Raw genomic sequence first — 17,631 nt, 5'->3', positions numbered from 1 at the left:
GCCATTTGCGAGGGAAACGTCATAGAAGAAAAGTTTCTTAGAATTGTCTAAACTACTTATTCCAATATTTAAATTCCCAAGATTCCTTGGATGACCGAAACTAAAATAAAACCTTAATTTGTATCCTGTATTAAAAAAGTATACACCTGTATAAACAATCGTCATTTCGATGCGTTCCCTACCTTAGTTAGCATGACACATGCAATGATGATGATGATATATTATACTGTATATATTCATATAATATACTGTATACAGTACAAACAGGCGAGGTGGATCACCCCCCTTCGTTGTTTTATTTGCTGGCCGTGAATCGTGGTGCATCTCCCCAAGGACATCCATATACAGTGTAGAGGTCATGCTATATTTATTTATTTATTTTATTTTATTTTTTTTTACGGGGATTAGCCCACCCGGGCACAGGTCACTGACCCACATCTAGGAATAATGCACCCTATTAAGCCTTAAAGTGCTACCCTTACCTTTGCCTAATAATGATAACTTTTAAATTAGTTTAAGTACGCAAATCTTGTTGTGGATATGATATATTATCGAGGTAATCGACTACTTTATAAACGTAATAATGCGTCTTTAATAGCTACTTTAGGGGCGCAAGAATGGTAAAGGATTACTCACTTGGATATTCCTAGGGATTATTGAAAACCAGTATACTGTATACATGTAGAAAGTAACAAATGTACGATAACAAAAGTAATATTTGTTAGGCGATAAACCAAACCTTCATCCAATTTTGGGTTAGACAATTCCTTCCAGCCAATTTATGCTCTCGTTTCAGGTAAGATAGATTTACCCTATCATAGACGTTATTCTGGCATTTCGTGGAACAAAATGTTTATTATATACTCATAAATATGTTATAAATATATTCTAATAACCACATTAAGGAATTATTTTTGTTTGCTGTATGTATATGTCGACATTATGCAGTAGTAACCCTATCAACCACTAGATGGCAAGTGAATGAAGTACATTAATATTATTGTTCTTGGTGTCGGGCAGAAGTACTATCCTTTCCATTTGTTTAATTTAATTAAAACTTTTTAAGACTTTGGATTAATTTAAGTACATGCAGCGCCGTCAACTGATTTGAATACCGCGATGAGAGAGCTGATTTAAGAACTCAAGACAGTACCAGTAAGTGTTGTTTTTTCCGTCTTAAGTTCTATTTTCACCCGTACCTTAATTCTTATGTGGTTTAATATTTAGAAGTTGCCAAGCACGGATCTCTATATTCATTCATGTATAAGGAGATAGAGAAAAATTAATACTTCAATCAGTAGCGTTCCCGGCGGAAATTTGTAGTTTTCGAGTTATTTTTTGTTTTATCCTGGAATTTAGGAAAAATTCTAGGGGAAACCATCTTTTTACTTATTACCCAACCAATTAGCGGAAGTTTGTATGTCACGTTATACTTGTGAGCCAATCAGCGGATGACCTATAAGCATGCGCAAACTCCGAAATTTGAAATGGTTATTGGTTACTTGTAGGATGGCGGCGTCTGTCTGTGATGGCTCAGGTCTGCTCGATGACGGATTGTCGTGTAATTTGGTGATTTTTATTTTTGTTCTAGATTTCAGCGAATTTTTGAGAACCAAGCTGCAGCTGTTGACAACTTAAAGAGGACTCACTGTGTTCTCCTTTCTTCAGTTAAGTGTTCAAGATGTGATTCTGACTCAATATCGTGAAGATCGGCATGCTGTACAGTATTTGGTATTTGCTGTAAGAGAAAGACTGTCCAAGGTAAGTTTTTTTTATTTTTTTTAATACACCGTCCAGGGGGGCGTTAGTAGTTAAGGTCAAGGTTTCTCTGGTTAAGAGCTTTCGTTTTGGTATTACTTTACAAGTGTACTCTCAAAAGATGTTAGTAAATGAATTGTTGCTATAGGTAGATCTCACCCATCTCTCATTTTTCCTTGTGGCATTTCTATAAGAAATTACATGTTAGCGAGATATTTAAAATTTTTGGTTATTTACCGTAAATATTCCTCCTGGAGTCACCGCTTATCGTCTGTTTGTTTACAACTTGGTCTGAGCTGCCCTCACGTCCACAAAAAATGTAAAATTACACTATGACACTCAAACTAGTTGCTTTTATTGGTACCAGATAAAATAAGGTAAAATTTTACTTTCACTCAACCATGGAATCTTAAGAATTTTATCTTTGCACTCAATAGTTTAGACAATTCTAAGACACCTTTATTCTATGACATTTCCTTCGCAAATGGCCTAAACATTATCTAACCTAACCTCATCTCACCTCTTTGGAACCCCCGAAAAGTATCTCAGAATTGTCTAAAACTCTAAACTATTGATTGCAAAATTAAATTTCTAAGATTTCATGGTTGTGTGAAAGTAAAACAATACCCTAAATAAGTACTTTCTTTATTATATGGCGGGGATCCGGCTAGGAAGTTGGGTTTCTCTGGTTGGTTGGTTGGTTGGTTAGGTCAGGTCCTACCAGGTTAATTATCATTCATTTGCGACGGGAGTGTATAGAATGAAAGTTACCCAGAATGCTGTGATGTATCTATTGCATGCATTAAAAACCTTAAAATCGCTGAGAGTCCACTTGTAAAAATTAATATTTTTTTGCGTGTTGACCTATCGTTCCCTCTACTTCCAAAGCTTTGCTCACTTTGTGTTACCAACATTATTGGTAATTGGGGGTGGGGGTCATATCTCCATAACTACTCATTTCCGCCAGAAATGAAGGTCAAATTCTTATAAAAACGATGGAATACACTGTAAAAACATAAATTCCATAGTAATATCCACGCATGACAACTTCTAATTATTTACCATATCCAATGTTTAAAGAAAGCCGAGCACACCATGAATCGTTTTTATACAACTTGAATATATTAGAATGGCGAGTTGTGTGTGACCAGACAAAATAATGTAAGGGAAAACCGCCAACATCTGTTTGTTAAATGACTCATGAGGGTGCAGACGACACTGAACGAGTTGACAAGGAACCGACTGTCAGCCATCCAGGAGGTGTCATGGGTGAGGTTGGTGGTGATGTGTTATGGTTGAGGCTGGTGGTGATGTGTTATGGTTGAGGCTGGTGGTGATGTGTTATGGTTGAGGCTGGTGGTGATGTGTTATGGTTGAGGCTGGTGGTGATGTGTTATGGTTGAGGCTGGTGGTGTGTCATGGGTGAGACTAATGGTGTCATGGGTAAGATTGGTGGTGATGTGTTATGGTTGAGGCTGGTGGTGTGTCATGGGTGAGACTAATGGTGTCATGGGTAAGATTGGTGGTGATGTGTTATGGATGAGGCTGGTGGTGTGTCATGGGTGAGACTAATGGTGTCATGGGTAAGGTTGGTGGTGATGTGTTATGGATGATGCTGGTGGTGTGTCATGGGTGAGACTGGTGGGGGTATCATGAGTGAATGTCCTTGGAGTGAGGTATCATGGGTGAACGTCCTGAAGGTGAGGTATCATGGGTGGGGCAGAAGCCAGCACGAGTGTCAAGTGGTCGCCGGGTACTCAGCATCAAACATAGCCGACTGGCCACAGCGCTCGGCCCTCACTCACCCATGTGATAAACTAAAACATCCGAGACATTTTTATACACCAAACGGAAATCTTAAATTAGAAACTTATTGTGTAGGGGTGGCCCTTTTTTTAAGGCGTTGGTGAGTTTCTTGTTAGTAAGGAGTTGGATAGGCATTCTTAGTACTGTAATTATAAGGAAGAACGAACGACCTGAAACTTGACCGAGAATCTCGCGTTTCAGTGGGAGGGGTTTTGAACCACCTGCCTGAGGTACGACCACAGCAATGCACCCCCTCTTTCCCTTGGTGTGTAAATATATATATATATATATATATATATATATATATATATATATATATATATATATATATATCGGTAAATAAATAATAAGACGCGTAAAACATAACTGAGTGATTGTAACTAATTCCCAAGTCTATTATCATATTGTAAAAGCAAATGCATATACTGTGCTGGATTATATATGTTAATATTCAATATTAGACTTGGATGTATTTGCTAAATACTATCCTCATTTTCCTCTTACCTCACGGCAGTAAAATTGTTTCATGTACCCTAAGTTATACTTTTTTGGACAGAAAAATGGTAGATTTCCATAAAATATTTGGGGTAAAACAATAGGAAGTTGGGAACCCAGCAGGTCCTCAAACGCTCCCGCCAGTTAACATGTCACACATTCTTGTTATATTTAAAATGTCAACTTCTTCTGTTAAGGAACAAATATGTGACGTATTGGTTATACAGCAACTCTGGGCACCTGTACATATTTTGAGCTACTGTTAATGATAGGGGTATGTTTTAACTGTTGTATGCTGTACTTTAAGATCTTCAGTATCGCTTATATTTTTCTTTTGGTGACATCGGTGTTGTTAAACTCATTCTGTTTTCCGCACTACACAGCAACTGCATGAACATGTATTAAGTTGAAGCGCCCATGACTGAGCGAACTTGCTGGTTAAAAGTTTCAAGATTAGAACTTTTTGTTAGAATATTGAATACTACATTATTCAGCTGTTACACTCGCTGACACCTGGGCAGCAGATTCAGATAGTTCTTGGGTGTTGGCATTTGCCGTACACCTTCTTGTAGACTTAAGATGTTTTTCTAAACTCCAATGAACTGTGTGTGGCACCGCAACATGATCCACTTCAGTGTCTGTCGTCCACAATCCCAGGAGAGCTGTTATTATGTCGCTGACTGCATCACAGGGAAGCTTTGTACCCACACCCGGCAATGAGAGCCACAGCAAGCACGTGTTCAGATAAATAAGGCAGCTTATCACCCAGCGCTAGTGTTTGGTGGCCATGAGTAGCCTTGTTGCGAGCCTTGAGGCAAGAATTTACAATGTATTTTTATCCGAACCTAAGCTTGAATGTTTCCAAATCGATTTACTTTATTAGATTCTGACTACATATCCTTTGAATTAAGAAGTATTAAGATAGTCGTCACCAGCAGAACGAGTGGCTGAGTGAGCCAAGAGTATAAATTAACGGAATCATTTGAGAAGTGTGTGTAGTTAATTTTGTCTCCTGAACGTAAAAAAAATTGTGTTGAGAAGAAAATTAAATCCCCAACACGTAGATTTTTATACATGTTTAGGTTCAGGGGTTCAATGTTGGCATGTTACTGGTTTATAGACACACGCCGGGGGGTCCAAAAATAGTAGCTACCGTGCCAACTTTGAACCTCTGACATGACCTACCGGTATTATACTAACGCCTGGCTGTTGCTGGAGTGAACATGCACTGGTGGTGATGATGATGTAATTACTCCACCACCAGACGGGCTCCTGTTGGTACTGGTTGTATCATGCCCTGGCGCCATGACTTCAATAACTTAGTTGTACTGTACCATTAAGTGTGGCTTGACGGAGCAGCAGCACAGATAGGCGTCATGCACTAATTTTGAGTTCAGATTCTCAAGGTTCGTAGGATGAATGTTTCTCATAACTGAAAATGTAAGAATACGACTACATGTAAAGTGACGAGGGGGATTATTTATATATAATTTCACCATTTATCACCTTACTATCCGTGAGGGCGATTAATATCTTATTTTACTACCTTTATTGTCCAGTGTAAGTACAGGAGGAACTCGGAGGGCTCAGGAGAGGGGGGGGGGGGCTGTGATCTTAGGGGACTGAACCCAGGATTGTGGTGAGATACTCGCGTTACCACTGTACCACCAGCAGTAAGAAAAACGGATAATATATATATATATTTTTTGTTACAGTATATCATGTTGGTAGAAACTGATAGTACTGGTGGGTGTGGACGCTGTCATGGTCGAGAAGGCAGCACTCGTGTGGGTGACAAGTGTTTGGCATGTTTAGTTTTTGTTGTGTGGCGGTTAGTTTATTTATATTATTTTTTATCATCATTTCACCACTCATCAGATTACTAGCCGTTAGGGCGGTTGCTCTATCCGGTGTTAGTGTTATTATGTCCTTCCTGATGACGAGCGCAAACACCTACAAGTATATATACACTAAAGACTGGATCCAAGCCTCAGTGATACATAAGTATTCAACAGTTGTACTTACGCTGAGAAAGCTCTTCCGCCAGGTTCACTTGTGTATTATCTTGAGCGTTGGAGGTTATCAAAATGTCATCTCATTCTTTATGGTTTACTGACCAAGGAGTTTTATTAGATGAGACAAAATCATAATCGACTCTCTCAGAGGCAGTTTGTCTGGTGCATGTGTCCTGTCCTGCTCCAGGAGACGTAATAAGTGTAACTTCACATTGATTATCTTCATCATCATTGCAGGTACGGTACACCTGTGTCTGGCTTTACACTTCAGCATACTACACTCAGGATTGAAGGCAGTGAGAGACATGAGGGATGAGAGGGAGTCAGTTACGCACATGAAGACTACATGTATGTGGATGACAGAACTCTGTTTATATAGTAGGTGTTGCTCAACTGTCTCTCTTGGTACACTTATGACCTACTGTCCTTTCTGTTTCCCCCAATCATCCCCACAATCACCAGTCATTCCCCAGACTCACTCAGTCCCTAAATTATTACACACACACACACACACACACACCTTGCAACCATACCCCTTAAGCTGCTGTAGTGCCGCCGCTCGCCCTCCCCGTTCCTCAAGGGTCGTTTAAGAAGATAATCTCCTCGACATCATTAACACACTAACACACCTTGTTGGCAACATTGTAGTCGGCCTTGAGATATGTAAACAACTGCTCAGGCGACTAGTATAAACACGCCCGATCCCACACACACACATGCTCCCACCCACACACCCATTTACACGCTCACACCCACTTACACCCACTTATACCCACACACCCACTTACACCCACACACCCACTTACCCACACACCCACTTACACGCTCCCACCCACTTACACGCTCACCACCCACTTACGCGCCCCACCCACACACCCACTTACATGCTCACACCCACACACCCACTTACACGCTCACACACACACACACCCACTTACATGCTCACACCCACACACCCACTTACACGCCCACACACACCCACCCTTACATGCTCACACACCCACTTACACGCTCACACCCACTTACACGCTCCCACCCACACACCCACTTAAATGCTCCCACCCACACACCCACTTACATGCTCACACCCATTTACACGCTCCCACCCATTTACACGCACGCTCCCACCCACTTACACGCTCCCACCCACTTACACGCTCCCACACCCACTTACTGCTCCCACCCCCACACCCACTTACTGCCCCACCCCCACACCCACTTACCCACCCCACACCCACTTACTCGCTCCACACCCCCACCCACCCACCCACCTGCCCCACCCACACACCCACTTACTCCCACCCACACACCCACTCACTGCCCCACCCACACACCCACCCACTGCTCCCACCCACACACCCACTTACTCTGCCCCACCCACACACCCACACCCACCCACACCCACTTACTCTGCCCCACCCACACACCCACTTACCTGCCCCACCCACACACCCACCACCCACCCACACACCCACTTACTGCCCCACCCACACACCCACTTACCTCCCCACCCACACACCCACACACGCTCCCACCCACACACCCACCTACACGCTCCCACACACCCACACACGCTCCCACCACCACACCCACTTTCCCACCACCACACCCACTTACACGCTCCCACCACCACACCCACTTACACGCTCCCACCACCACACCCACTTACACGCTCCCACCACCACACCCACTTACACGCCCACACCCACACACCCACTTACACGCCCACACACGCGCACACCTTCACACCCACACACACGCACACACCACACCCACTTACACGCTCCCACCACCACACCCACTTACACGCCCACACCCACACACCCACTTACACGCCCACACACGCGCACACCTTCACACCCACACACACGCACACTCCTCCCATACACCCATACTCCTGCTCCCATACACACCCATACACACACATACACCTCCCCTTTACCACACACACACACACCATCACACACCATCAGGGTATTATAGAACAAATGAGAACATTCCTAACCCGGACAAGTAGTTACCCCTCACACAAACATCGCTACCACACTGGAGGGTTAGAGTTAACATTCTAATGTCAGCGGAGGACAAGTACATTTTGCGTGTATAATGCGGCACCGACAAAGGCGGGCGAGGAAGCAGTCTCGAATTCTCCCGGTTTTAAAAGATGTGCCGCCCAGGGTCGACGAGCCCCCGTCTTGTTAGCTCTCCCTTCCTCCTCGACTTTTGATAATTCTAACTAATTCGAACAATTTATTGACGCAAAATCTAACGTCTTTGTTGCGTTATAAGACGTGTCGAGGTTAGTTTATGAGTGGGAGGTGATTATGGCTGAAGTGGGTGTTTATAAAGTGTTGCGTATGTCTAAAAAAAACGTGAACTTTAGTGAAGATGAGCGAAAAACTGCGAGAGTAACATGCCCGCCTTGCCGGGACAAAGGTGACGCCGACCACTGTCACACGCAACCATCCCATAACACTTCGCTCTCGTCGCCCACTACTGCTCCCAGAATACTACTAAACACAGTAACATCTCCCTGTTCTTATACCTCTAATAAACTGGGCAACTGACACTTACAATAAGAAATAATATAATGTAAAGATATAATATTAACCCATTGTATATACTGAATCTTCTGAATGGTACTTTACGAATAACGACCGAAATGTTAAGAAATAAAACAATCGAGAGAGATACTTCATCCCAACTTCCAGTCCCGCCAAGACCGTCATCCGACACCTACCCGGACTAGAGGGACATATGGTCATGATTCACTTTGACCTCTATGCCCGGGGAGGTTAATCCTGTGAGACACGGGGGGAAATGGCTGACGTCTCGCCCTGGCGATTTGTGACTATTTGCCATGACAGAGAACACAAGGCGGGAGTACAGGAGGAAAAGGAAAGAAAACAGACGCAGTAGAAGATGGTTGGCAGCGGCTGTGAAAATAGGGTGGCGCTGTTTGTAATATTGTTGTTAGGGCAGAGACATGCTGGAAGAATGTTGTTGAGGGGAAGTGGTAACACTGTTGAGGGCATTTTTTGGTTTATCCCTAGCTGGGGATATGTTGGTAACACTAATGGGGATATGTTGGTAACCTTGCTGGGGAATGTTGGTAATCCTGCTGGGGACATGTTGGTAACACTCAAAGGTTGTAATGTTGGTAACAACTGTAGGAATTTTGGTAACACTTGTTTGAAAAATTTCGTAAGATTATCAAGGGAATGTTGGTATTACTGATATTGGTAACACTGGTGCAGGAAGAATGTTATTGGTTAACCTGATGGAAGAAATTTTGGAAAGTATGGATATTGGTAACACTGGGGGGAGAAATGTTGGTAATACTGGAGGAAGCAATATTGGTAACACTTCCTGGGCAGCTTTTCCGTGGTCGTTGGTAACACTTTTTTAAAAAATTTGTAGCGCAATAATTGAGTGAAACTTGTGTAAGTGATGCTGGTAACACTGCAGGATGGATTAATATTGATAAAAAGATTGTTAACAGTGAGAGAGTGATGGTAACAGTGCCAGGTAGAGAATGATGGTAACAGTGCCAGGGAGAGAGTGATGGTAACAGTGCCAGGGAGAGAGTGATGGTAACAGTGCCAGGGAGAGAGTGATGGTAACAGTGCCAGGGAGAGAGTGATGGTAACTGTGCCAGGGAGAGAGTGATGGTATTGAAAGTGCCAGGAGAGAGTGATGGTAACAGTGCCAGGAGAGGATGGTAACAGTGCCAGGGAGAGAGTGATGGTAACAGTGCCAGGGAGAGTGATGGTAACTGTGCCAGGGAGAGAGGATGATAACAGTGCCAGGGAGAGAGTGATGGTAATGAAAGTGCCAGGGAGAGGACAACAGTGCCAGGGGAGAGAGTGATGGTAATTGGAAATAGAGAAAAGTGATGGTAACAGGTGCCAGGGAGAGTGATGGTAACTGTGCCAGGGAGAGAGATAGGGAAAACAGTGCCAGGGGAGAAAATGATGGTAACTGCCACGGAGAGAGTGATGGTAACAGTGCCAGGGAGAGAATGCCAGTGCCAGGGGAGAGAATGATGGTAACCAGTGCCAGGAGAGAGATGTGATGGGTAACAGTGCCAGGGAGAGTGATGGTAACAGTGCCAGGGAGAGAGTGATGGTAACAGTGCCAGGGAGAGAATGATGGTAACAGTGCCAGGGAGAGAATGATGGTAACAGTGCCAAGGAGAGAATGATGGTAACAGTGCCAGGGAGAGAGTGATGGTAACAGTGCCAGGGAGAGAGTGATGGTAACAGTGCCAGGGAGAGAGTGATGGTAACCAGGGAGAGAATGTAATGGGGTGGTCAGTGCCAGGGAGAGAGTGATGGTAACAGTGCCAGGGAGAGAGTGATGGTAACAGTGATAATGGGGGAATGGTGGTAAAAGTGCCAGGGAGGGAATGGTGGTAACGGTGCCAAGGAGGGAATGGTGGTAACATTGCCAGGGAAGGAATATGGGTAACAGTGCCAAGGAGGTAATGGTTGTAGTAGTGCCAGGGAGGGAATGGTGGTAACAGTGACAATGGGGGAATGGTGGTAGCAGTGCCAAGGATGGATTTGGAAGTGTCAGGGAGGGAATGGGTAACAGTGCCAGAGACGGAATATGGGTAACAGTGCCAGGGAGGGAATGGTGGTAACAGTGCCATGGAGGGAATGGTGTTAACTGCCAAGGTAAACATGGTTGCCATCACTTGTTTGGGAAAATAGTGGCAACACTGTCAAGAAGCAAAGTTGGTAACACTTCTTGATGGAATACTGCAAGCTTGATGTGTTGTGTTATGTAGATTTGTGTTTGTGTTGCTTTGTGTTGTGTCGTGTCGTGTCAAATTATGGCGACCAGTGGTGTAATTTCTCACTTACTAAATCCACAAACTACGCTGTCTAGAGTTAAAGTCGTATATACTTAGCCGAATGTTACAACGCTGCACACACACACACCCAAACACACACCCACCACCCACCCACCCACGCACCCACCCACCACACGCACCCACCCACCCACACCCACCCACACGCACCCACCCACCCATTGACAGCCGCACAATAACAAGGCCCAGACACACGCACATGCTGAACACAGACATAGAGGGTCATCTTTTCATCAGTGCTTATATATAAATTGAGGTCTGCTTCTATGCATCGTTGTAGATAGTTAAACAAATGTGTGACCCCATCTAGGATGTTAGTTTCTCACGGGTCACTGCACGAAAATGATAAGGATCACCTGAAGATTAAACACCCCAGTTTAATTTACCTGAAGATTAACGCTAACCTAACCTAACCTACCCTAATTAAATCCAATCTTTAGGTGATCCTTGATAACTATTAATTTTTAACCAATTTCCTGTAACTTACCTTTTACCAATTTCCTATATATTACCTTTAACCAATTTCCTGTACCTTACCTTTAACCAATTTCCTTTATATTACCTTTAACCAATTTCCTGTACCTTACCTTTAACCAATTTCCTATATATTACCTTTAACCAATTTCCTGTACCTTACCTTTAACCAATTTCCTATATATTACCTTTAACCAATTTCCTGTACCTTACCTTTAACCAATTTAAAGTAACGGTCAGTTTATGAAGGCAAGGAGGGGGGGGGGGGCTATTTACCAAACACAGGGCACCCGGACCTAACCTTTATGACTCCCGTGTTCCACCAGGTGTGTGTGTGTGACTGTTAACACCTAGTAAAGTCTCTCATACCTGTCAATCATCTTTTTCTCAGTCTTACTCCTATCTTCTTCCTCTCTCTCTCTCCTCCTTTCCCACTTTCTTGCTATTCTCTATCTCCTCCTCCCCTCTCCCCCTCCCCTCTCCCCCTTCCCTCCCCTCTCCCCCAGACATACCAGGTTGGTGTAAATCTGGTCTCTGCGGCGCCTGTTGTAACTGCTCGTAAATCAGGTCATAAACCGTATTAGATAACAACCCTTGAGAGATAATGAACGTGTGAAGAGATAGTGAGGGATAACGGGAGAGATGGTGTGGCTGATGGTGGTGGTGGGGTGAGAGAGATAGTGAGATATGGTGATGGTGTGAGAGATAGTGATGTAGGTGTGGCGGTGTGAGATTGATAGTGATAATGAGACAGTTTATTTTGGCAGAACAATGTAGATACAGAGATGCTACAATAATAACAATACCAACATGGGTGAGCTAATTGAGAACCTGAGCTCTGTTAGTGGCACCTGTGATGATGGTGTGGGTGATGGTGAGTGATAGTGGTGTGGGGTGTAGTGTGGGGGAGATATGGAAAGATGATGGGTAGCATGGGGGTTAAAACAGGGTCACTTTAACAAGATGTGGTGGGTGTTGTACGGCTTGCGGTCAGTGTGAGTGAGGCTTCTTACAGTGCGGTAACACCAACAGTACAGTACTCCCTTAAACACCTCATACATACACGTATTTATATGCTTCTACATATAAATAAATACCCTTATACATGTAGACCCAAAATACATTTACGGTATTTACTTGATTACAGATTTTATATATTTATTGTGTTTTGATTCCAACTGATGGTCAGAACGACTTACTGTAAAGCCCCCTTCGTCACACTGCCGCCACCTGTTGGTTGTGCTGTAAATACGTTTGTGTATTGTCGATATTTGTACGGTAAATTTTTGTTGTGTAGGTTTTTGTGATATGCCGATACCTAGTTGTGTGTGTGTGTTTGCGTTTTTGTTTTGTTTTTATGGGTGCAAGTTAATGGGGTAATTAGTTCATGTATAGTAAACTATGGTAGTGCCTTCATCCCACTCCATCCACCCTGTATGGTAAACTATGGTTGTGCCTCCACCCACCCCTTCCTCCCCACAGCGTTCATCCCCAGGAAATATTTAGATACGTTCACTCTATTGATTTTTTATTTATTTTATTTTTTTAGAGACTTCATTATAAGTCAAGAACAACATTTTAAATATCACTTAAACATTTACATAAAAATTTTACATCATATTCAAAGTAGATAAATACGTGTCAATGTAACAACACATATCTGCAGTTTTTCATAAGTATATACAGTATCATAGTTCAACAAATATTTAATGTTCTAATTTAATGTTAAGCTCGACTTGTGATACTGAGTTAACATTAGGAGCTTAGGATTATACCTTCATGCGTCAGTTATGAGTTTAAAACGAGGTTCTTCTGTCAAAATATTTTAAATTACTGTATTTTCAAATTTCGTAAGAGCCAAGTTGATACATCTTAGGAAAAGGTGATTTGTTTTCCTATTTTCATAATTACAAATGAAATTAATGTCCAAAAGTTAAGATTATCTCAAAATCATGTGGAATTCAACTAACAGGGTTTCTTATTACTATACTGTATACTTTTTATTATTTTTATCATGATTCTTCTGTATTTGATTGTCCGTTGTGTCATCTCAGTTTTATTCTCTGTACCATTTTCTCTCGTGTGCTGATAGTCTCCATTACTTCAACAGTCAAATTTTGTATTCTCAGTTTGTAGTGATCACTGGCAGGAGTAAATTTCTCACTAGCGTGGACATCGTCTGTCAATGCCATATAGCCTCATCAGTCAAGACCAAACTAAGATGTTCTCACTTCGTGGATTCGGAGAAATGTACGGTACAGTATCTCAAATTTTCGTTGTAGATGACTCTTATTCATTAACATGGGATACGTTTTAAATACCGAAGTAGTTGAATCTAATTAATATAATTTTGACTTTTTATAAACTAGACATCAATAATTATTGATGTCTAGTTTATTATCGACTAGTGGGTTCCGTCACTTGTGTGAGATCAAGAAATTTTTCCACTTCAGCTTGAGGTCAGATTCACCCAGTCTATCGTCTCGTGATCAAAATCTCCATCGGTAGTGCTTGTGGTACAGATGCCGCCTTTATGGTCTCTCCCTCCTCCCCTCGCCTCCTCTCCCTCCCTCCCTCCGAGATCATAAAAATTTTAGTGAACAAAATGTTAAAGTACAGTTATTTGAGTGTCGGTGAAAACTCGTGTTTGTTGAAGGATTGCTAACAGAGCAAACGCAAGTCAAACATACATTACGATTTCGTACACGGTAATGTCAATCAACTTTCCTCCGTCTGAATGACTACAGTTTGCCCCGACCAGTGTGTGTCAGTGACCCAGCCACGAGTAGTTAGGTCGGCTGATAGCTGTCTGGTGTAAGAATATTTTTTATTTCATAGTTTAATACTGTATCCGCAAAAAATAGTAATTCGATAGTAGCTCCGAGAAGTAGTCGTAACGTGTCAATTACTACTCACCAGTAATGAGTAAATGCTGTATTACAGAATAAGTCTTATATAGAGTAACGATAAATATATGTCCATTTTTATTTTTTGGTGACATACATTTACCAACCCAATATACATGCTGAAAGAAATTAGACGTTGAAGCTCACTAATGAATTATAACATTAAATCCTAGTGGCATTGATGTAAGATAATGTTGTGTTTTTTTTTTTACGTATTCCAAAGTGAATTACGTTGTGATGTAAGAGGTGCGTTATACACAATAAATAAACTCCGCCTCGGTTGTCAAGGTAGTGTTACTATTCATCGGTGACACCCCCATGTATAGTCTCCTGACGTTAAGATGCCGGAGGAGGTAACCTACTTCCAACCCCCCCTTAACATGGAAGCCCTTGTGGGGACAACAGGGCTGTATTTCTGAGGAATGAAACCTTATTGTTATGGTACTTTGGTAGCATATTATTTTTGGCTGTCGTTATCCACACACACACACACACTATATATACAGGTATACCGTATATTTATATTTTAATTTCAAAAGGGACCGTTATAATTTTGTTTTTTATATTAATCTTGTCCCTGGATAATAGTTTAGGCATAGCTAAGCATGAACATCAGCGCCATCTTCGCTGAAAAATCACCAATGACCAATAACTTCTTAGCGTGTGATTACCAGAAACGTTGCTGTCACCACAATCACTATACTACCGTCACTATCACCACTACATACCGTCACTATCACTACTATAACCATCACTATCGCCACCAAAACCATCACTCAACATCTCATATATCATCACATCCATCACCACTCACCATCACACTATCGCCACCACATCCGTCACTATCACTCACCATCACAACGGGCTATCATTACCACCACTTCATTCGTGCCGTCAAGTAACTACCACTATCATAACACCATCATATCAGTACCATCATCACCACAGCCCACCATCATCATCACTACCACCTTCCCCGCCACTATCACCACCGCCGTCGTGCGAAGGACAAATGCCAATAAGTGTAATACCGTACAAACTCGTAAATAAGACTGGGATAAACTGGTAAGTATGTGGTAAAGAGTTTTAAGTCGCATCAGAACTAGATTACAGTTTGATAAAAAGATACAAACGTGGTTGGCGGAGAATCTAATATCATGTTCACGTAAATGGTTGTGAGGCAGTAAATGGTAGTTTACCATTGAGGAACAGCTAATGGTGGCCCTGGAGGGAGGATGTGGTAGGGGTTAGGTGAGGGGTGGTGGGAGAGGGAGGTGAGAGCGGGTAGTAGTGGTGGTGGTGAGGAGAACGGAGGTCCACCAGCCACCAGTTGAAGCCTAACCTGTGGAGTGAGAGCGCGCGACACTCTCCTGTCTTCAACCTTCCACGCCTTTCTTGTTACTAACTAAAAGACACTCCCGCAAGCATCGTGTTCTCATGGGGTGCATGTGATCACAGCAGGGGCAGTCTCCTCACCTGTGTGTGGTCGAGGATCCCTCCGGAAGTTAAGAGAATTCTGTGAAAATGAGGGTGAATTTGGTGATTTGGACGGGAGTGTTGTGTGGGGTGGGCGGCTGGGCCCTGGACCTGGACTCAGGTTTGGGCACGGCAGTCCGTAAGTGTGAGAGGATCACTATACCCATGTGTAAGGAGATGCCCTACAACACCACCAGGATGCCCAATCTGCTGGCGCACTTCAAGCAAGCCGACGCCGCAATAGAGGTGATTTTAAGTTTAAGGGAGACGTGTTGATGGAGTGAGTCAGGTGACATGTACAGTACGTATATAGGTATGGGTAGTGTGGTGTGGTGTGGGTAATTCAGGCTGTTTATCCTGGTGTAGTGTGAGTAATTGTAGGACAAATTCCCACGAAACCGAACCTAACATACCGAGCCGTAACCGCACTGGGTTTTAGAATTTGCAAGGTAATGTCTGCGATATTTCGTCATTATTTTGGCTGTGTCATGTACGATGGGAAATTATCTCCTGGGATTTTCCTCCACTGATATTTCGGCCGTGCACTTGTGTGGGTTACGCAGGTATTGCTAGTTGTGTCTAGGCGTGTGCGTGTGGTGATGTAATTATATCAATGATTAACATTAACTCCTTGTAGTTATTACTTCATTTACTTTCAAATTATTTGTATTGTAAGATCTTGTGCGATTTTCCTAATGTTAACCTCCAATTCATTGTCTATATAGCGTCATCTGGGATACGATAGTTCTGGGAGTAAACAGTTATTATTGTTACACAAAATTGAGTAAGCCTAGACATCACAATGCATACGAATAATATGATGTTTTGATGTCCTTATATGGATGGTTACTAAATAGCCTGCTGTAAACATCTAATATGGATATTTAGCGCATTTTGGATCCGTGTTTGAGGAGAGACTATGACAAGTACTGGACAGACTCGAAACTAATCCGAATGAAAAAAAAACACGTAGTATTTCGACCCTTGGATCTGGGGGTAAAATTTAAGATCTTGAGGTTGTACTGAAACTCGATACGTTCTCTTTAACACGAGATCCAGTATAAAATGAACACTGTTTTCCAAATCTGTAATGTATGTTAATTTTGTCTTGTATCTGGTGTTAAGTGAACCTATACTAAGTACAGTTATTATTTTTTTTTGTTCAGCTCTAGTTAAACAAGTTAGGCACATTGTTATAACTTAATTTGGTAGGAATAGTGAGTTAAATTCAAGATGTGTCCTCCCTTGTTTATGTACAGTACGGTATGTTTTAACACGGACATTTCCCTAAAACTTTTGTTGTTGTTAATGTGTGCGAAGGAAATCCCGGGGCGGATCAAGGAAAACTAAAAAAGTAAGCCGTGACCCACATCTTGGCACATCAATGATAAAAAAAAGAAACCCTGAATTGTATCCTGTACCTGTAGTCGTAGTTAAAAGTGCTGTACCTGTAGTCGTAGTTAAAAGTGCTGTACCTGTAGTCGTAGTTAAAGTGCTGTAGTCGTAGTTAAAAGTGCTGTACCTGTAGTCGTAGTTAAAAGTGCTGTACCTGTAGTCGTAGTTAAAAGTGCTGTACCTGTAGTCGTAGTTAAAAGTGCTGTACCTGTAGTCGTAGTTAAAAGTTGTAGTGCTGTATGTAGTCGTAGTTAAAAGTGCTGTAGCACTGTAGTCAAGTTAAAAGTGCTGTACCTGTAGTCGTAGTTAAAAGTGCTGTACCTGTAGTCGTAGTTAAAAGTGCGTTGCACCTTGTAGTCGTAGTTAAAAAGTGCTGTACCTGTAGTCGTAGTTAAGTGCTGCACTGTAGTCGCAGTTAAAAAGTGCTGTA

The 17,631-nt window shown here is 42.4% G+C and overlaps 1 protein-coding gene across 1 annotated transcript in view; it reads left to right on the top strand.

Annotated features, from left to right (window-relative positions):
* The first annotated feature begins 15,629 nt into the window (after positions 1-15,629).
* Positions 15,630-17,631, top strand: part of LOC121860434 (frizzled-9-like) — a 42,255-nt gene continuing 40,253 nt past the window's right edge. The window contains exon 1 of the mRNA XM_042357593.1: positions 15,630-16,052. Coding sequence (XP_042213527.1) covers positions 15,855-16,052 — 198 coding nt within the window. The 5' untranslated portion in view covers positions 15,630-15,854. The remainder of the gene's footprint in view (positions 16,053-17,631) is intronic.

This window comes from Homarus americanus, unplaced genomic scaffold (genome assembly GCF_018991925.1).
Source record: "Homarus americanus isolate GMGI-L3 unplaced genomic scaffold, GMGI_Hamer_2.0 scaffold28051, whole genome shotgun sequence".
NCBI lineage: Eukaryota > Metazoa > Arthropoda > Malacostraca > Decapoda > Nephropidae > Homarus > Homarus americanus.
Note: the sequence above shows the minus strand (reverse complement) of the source record. Positions and strands in the feature narration are given on the sequence as shown.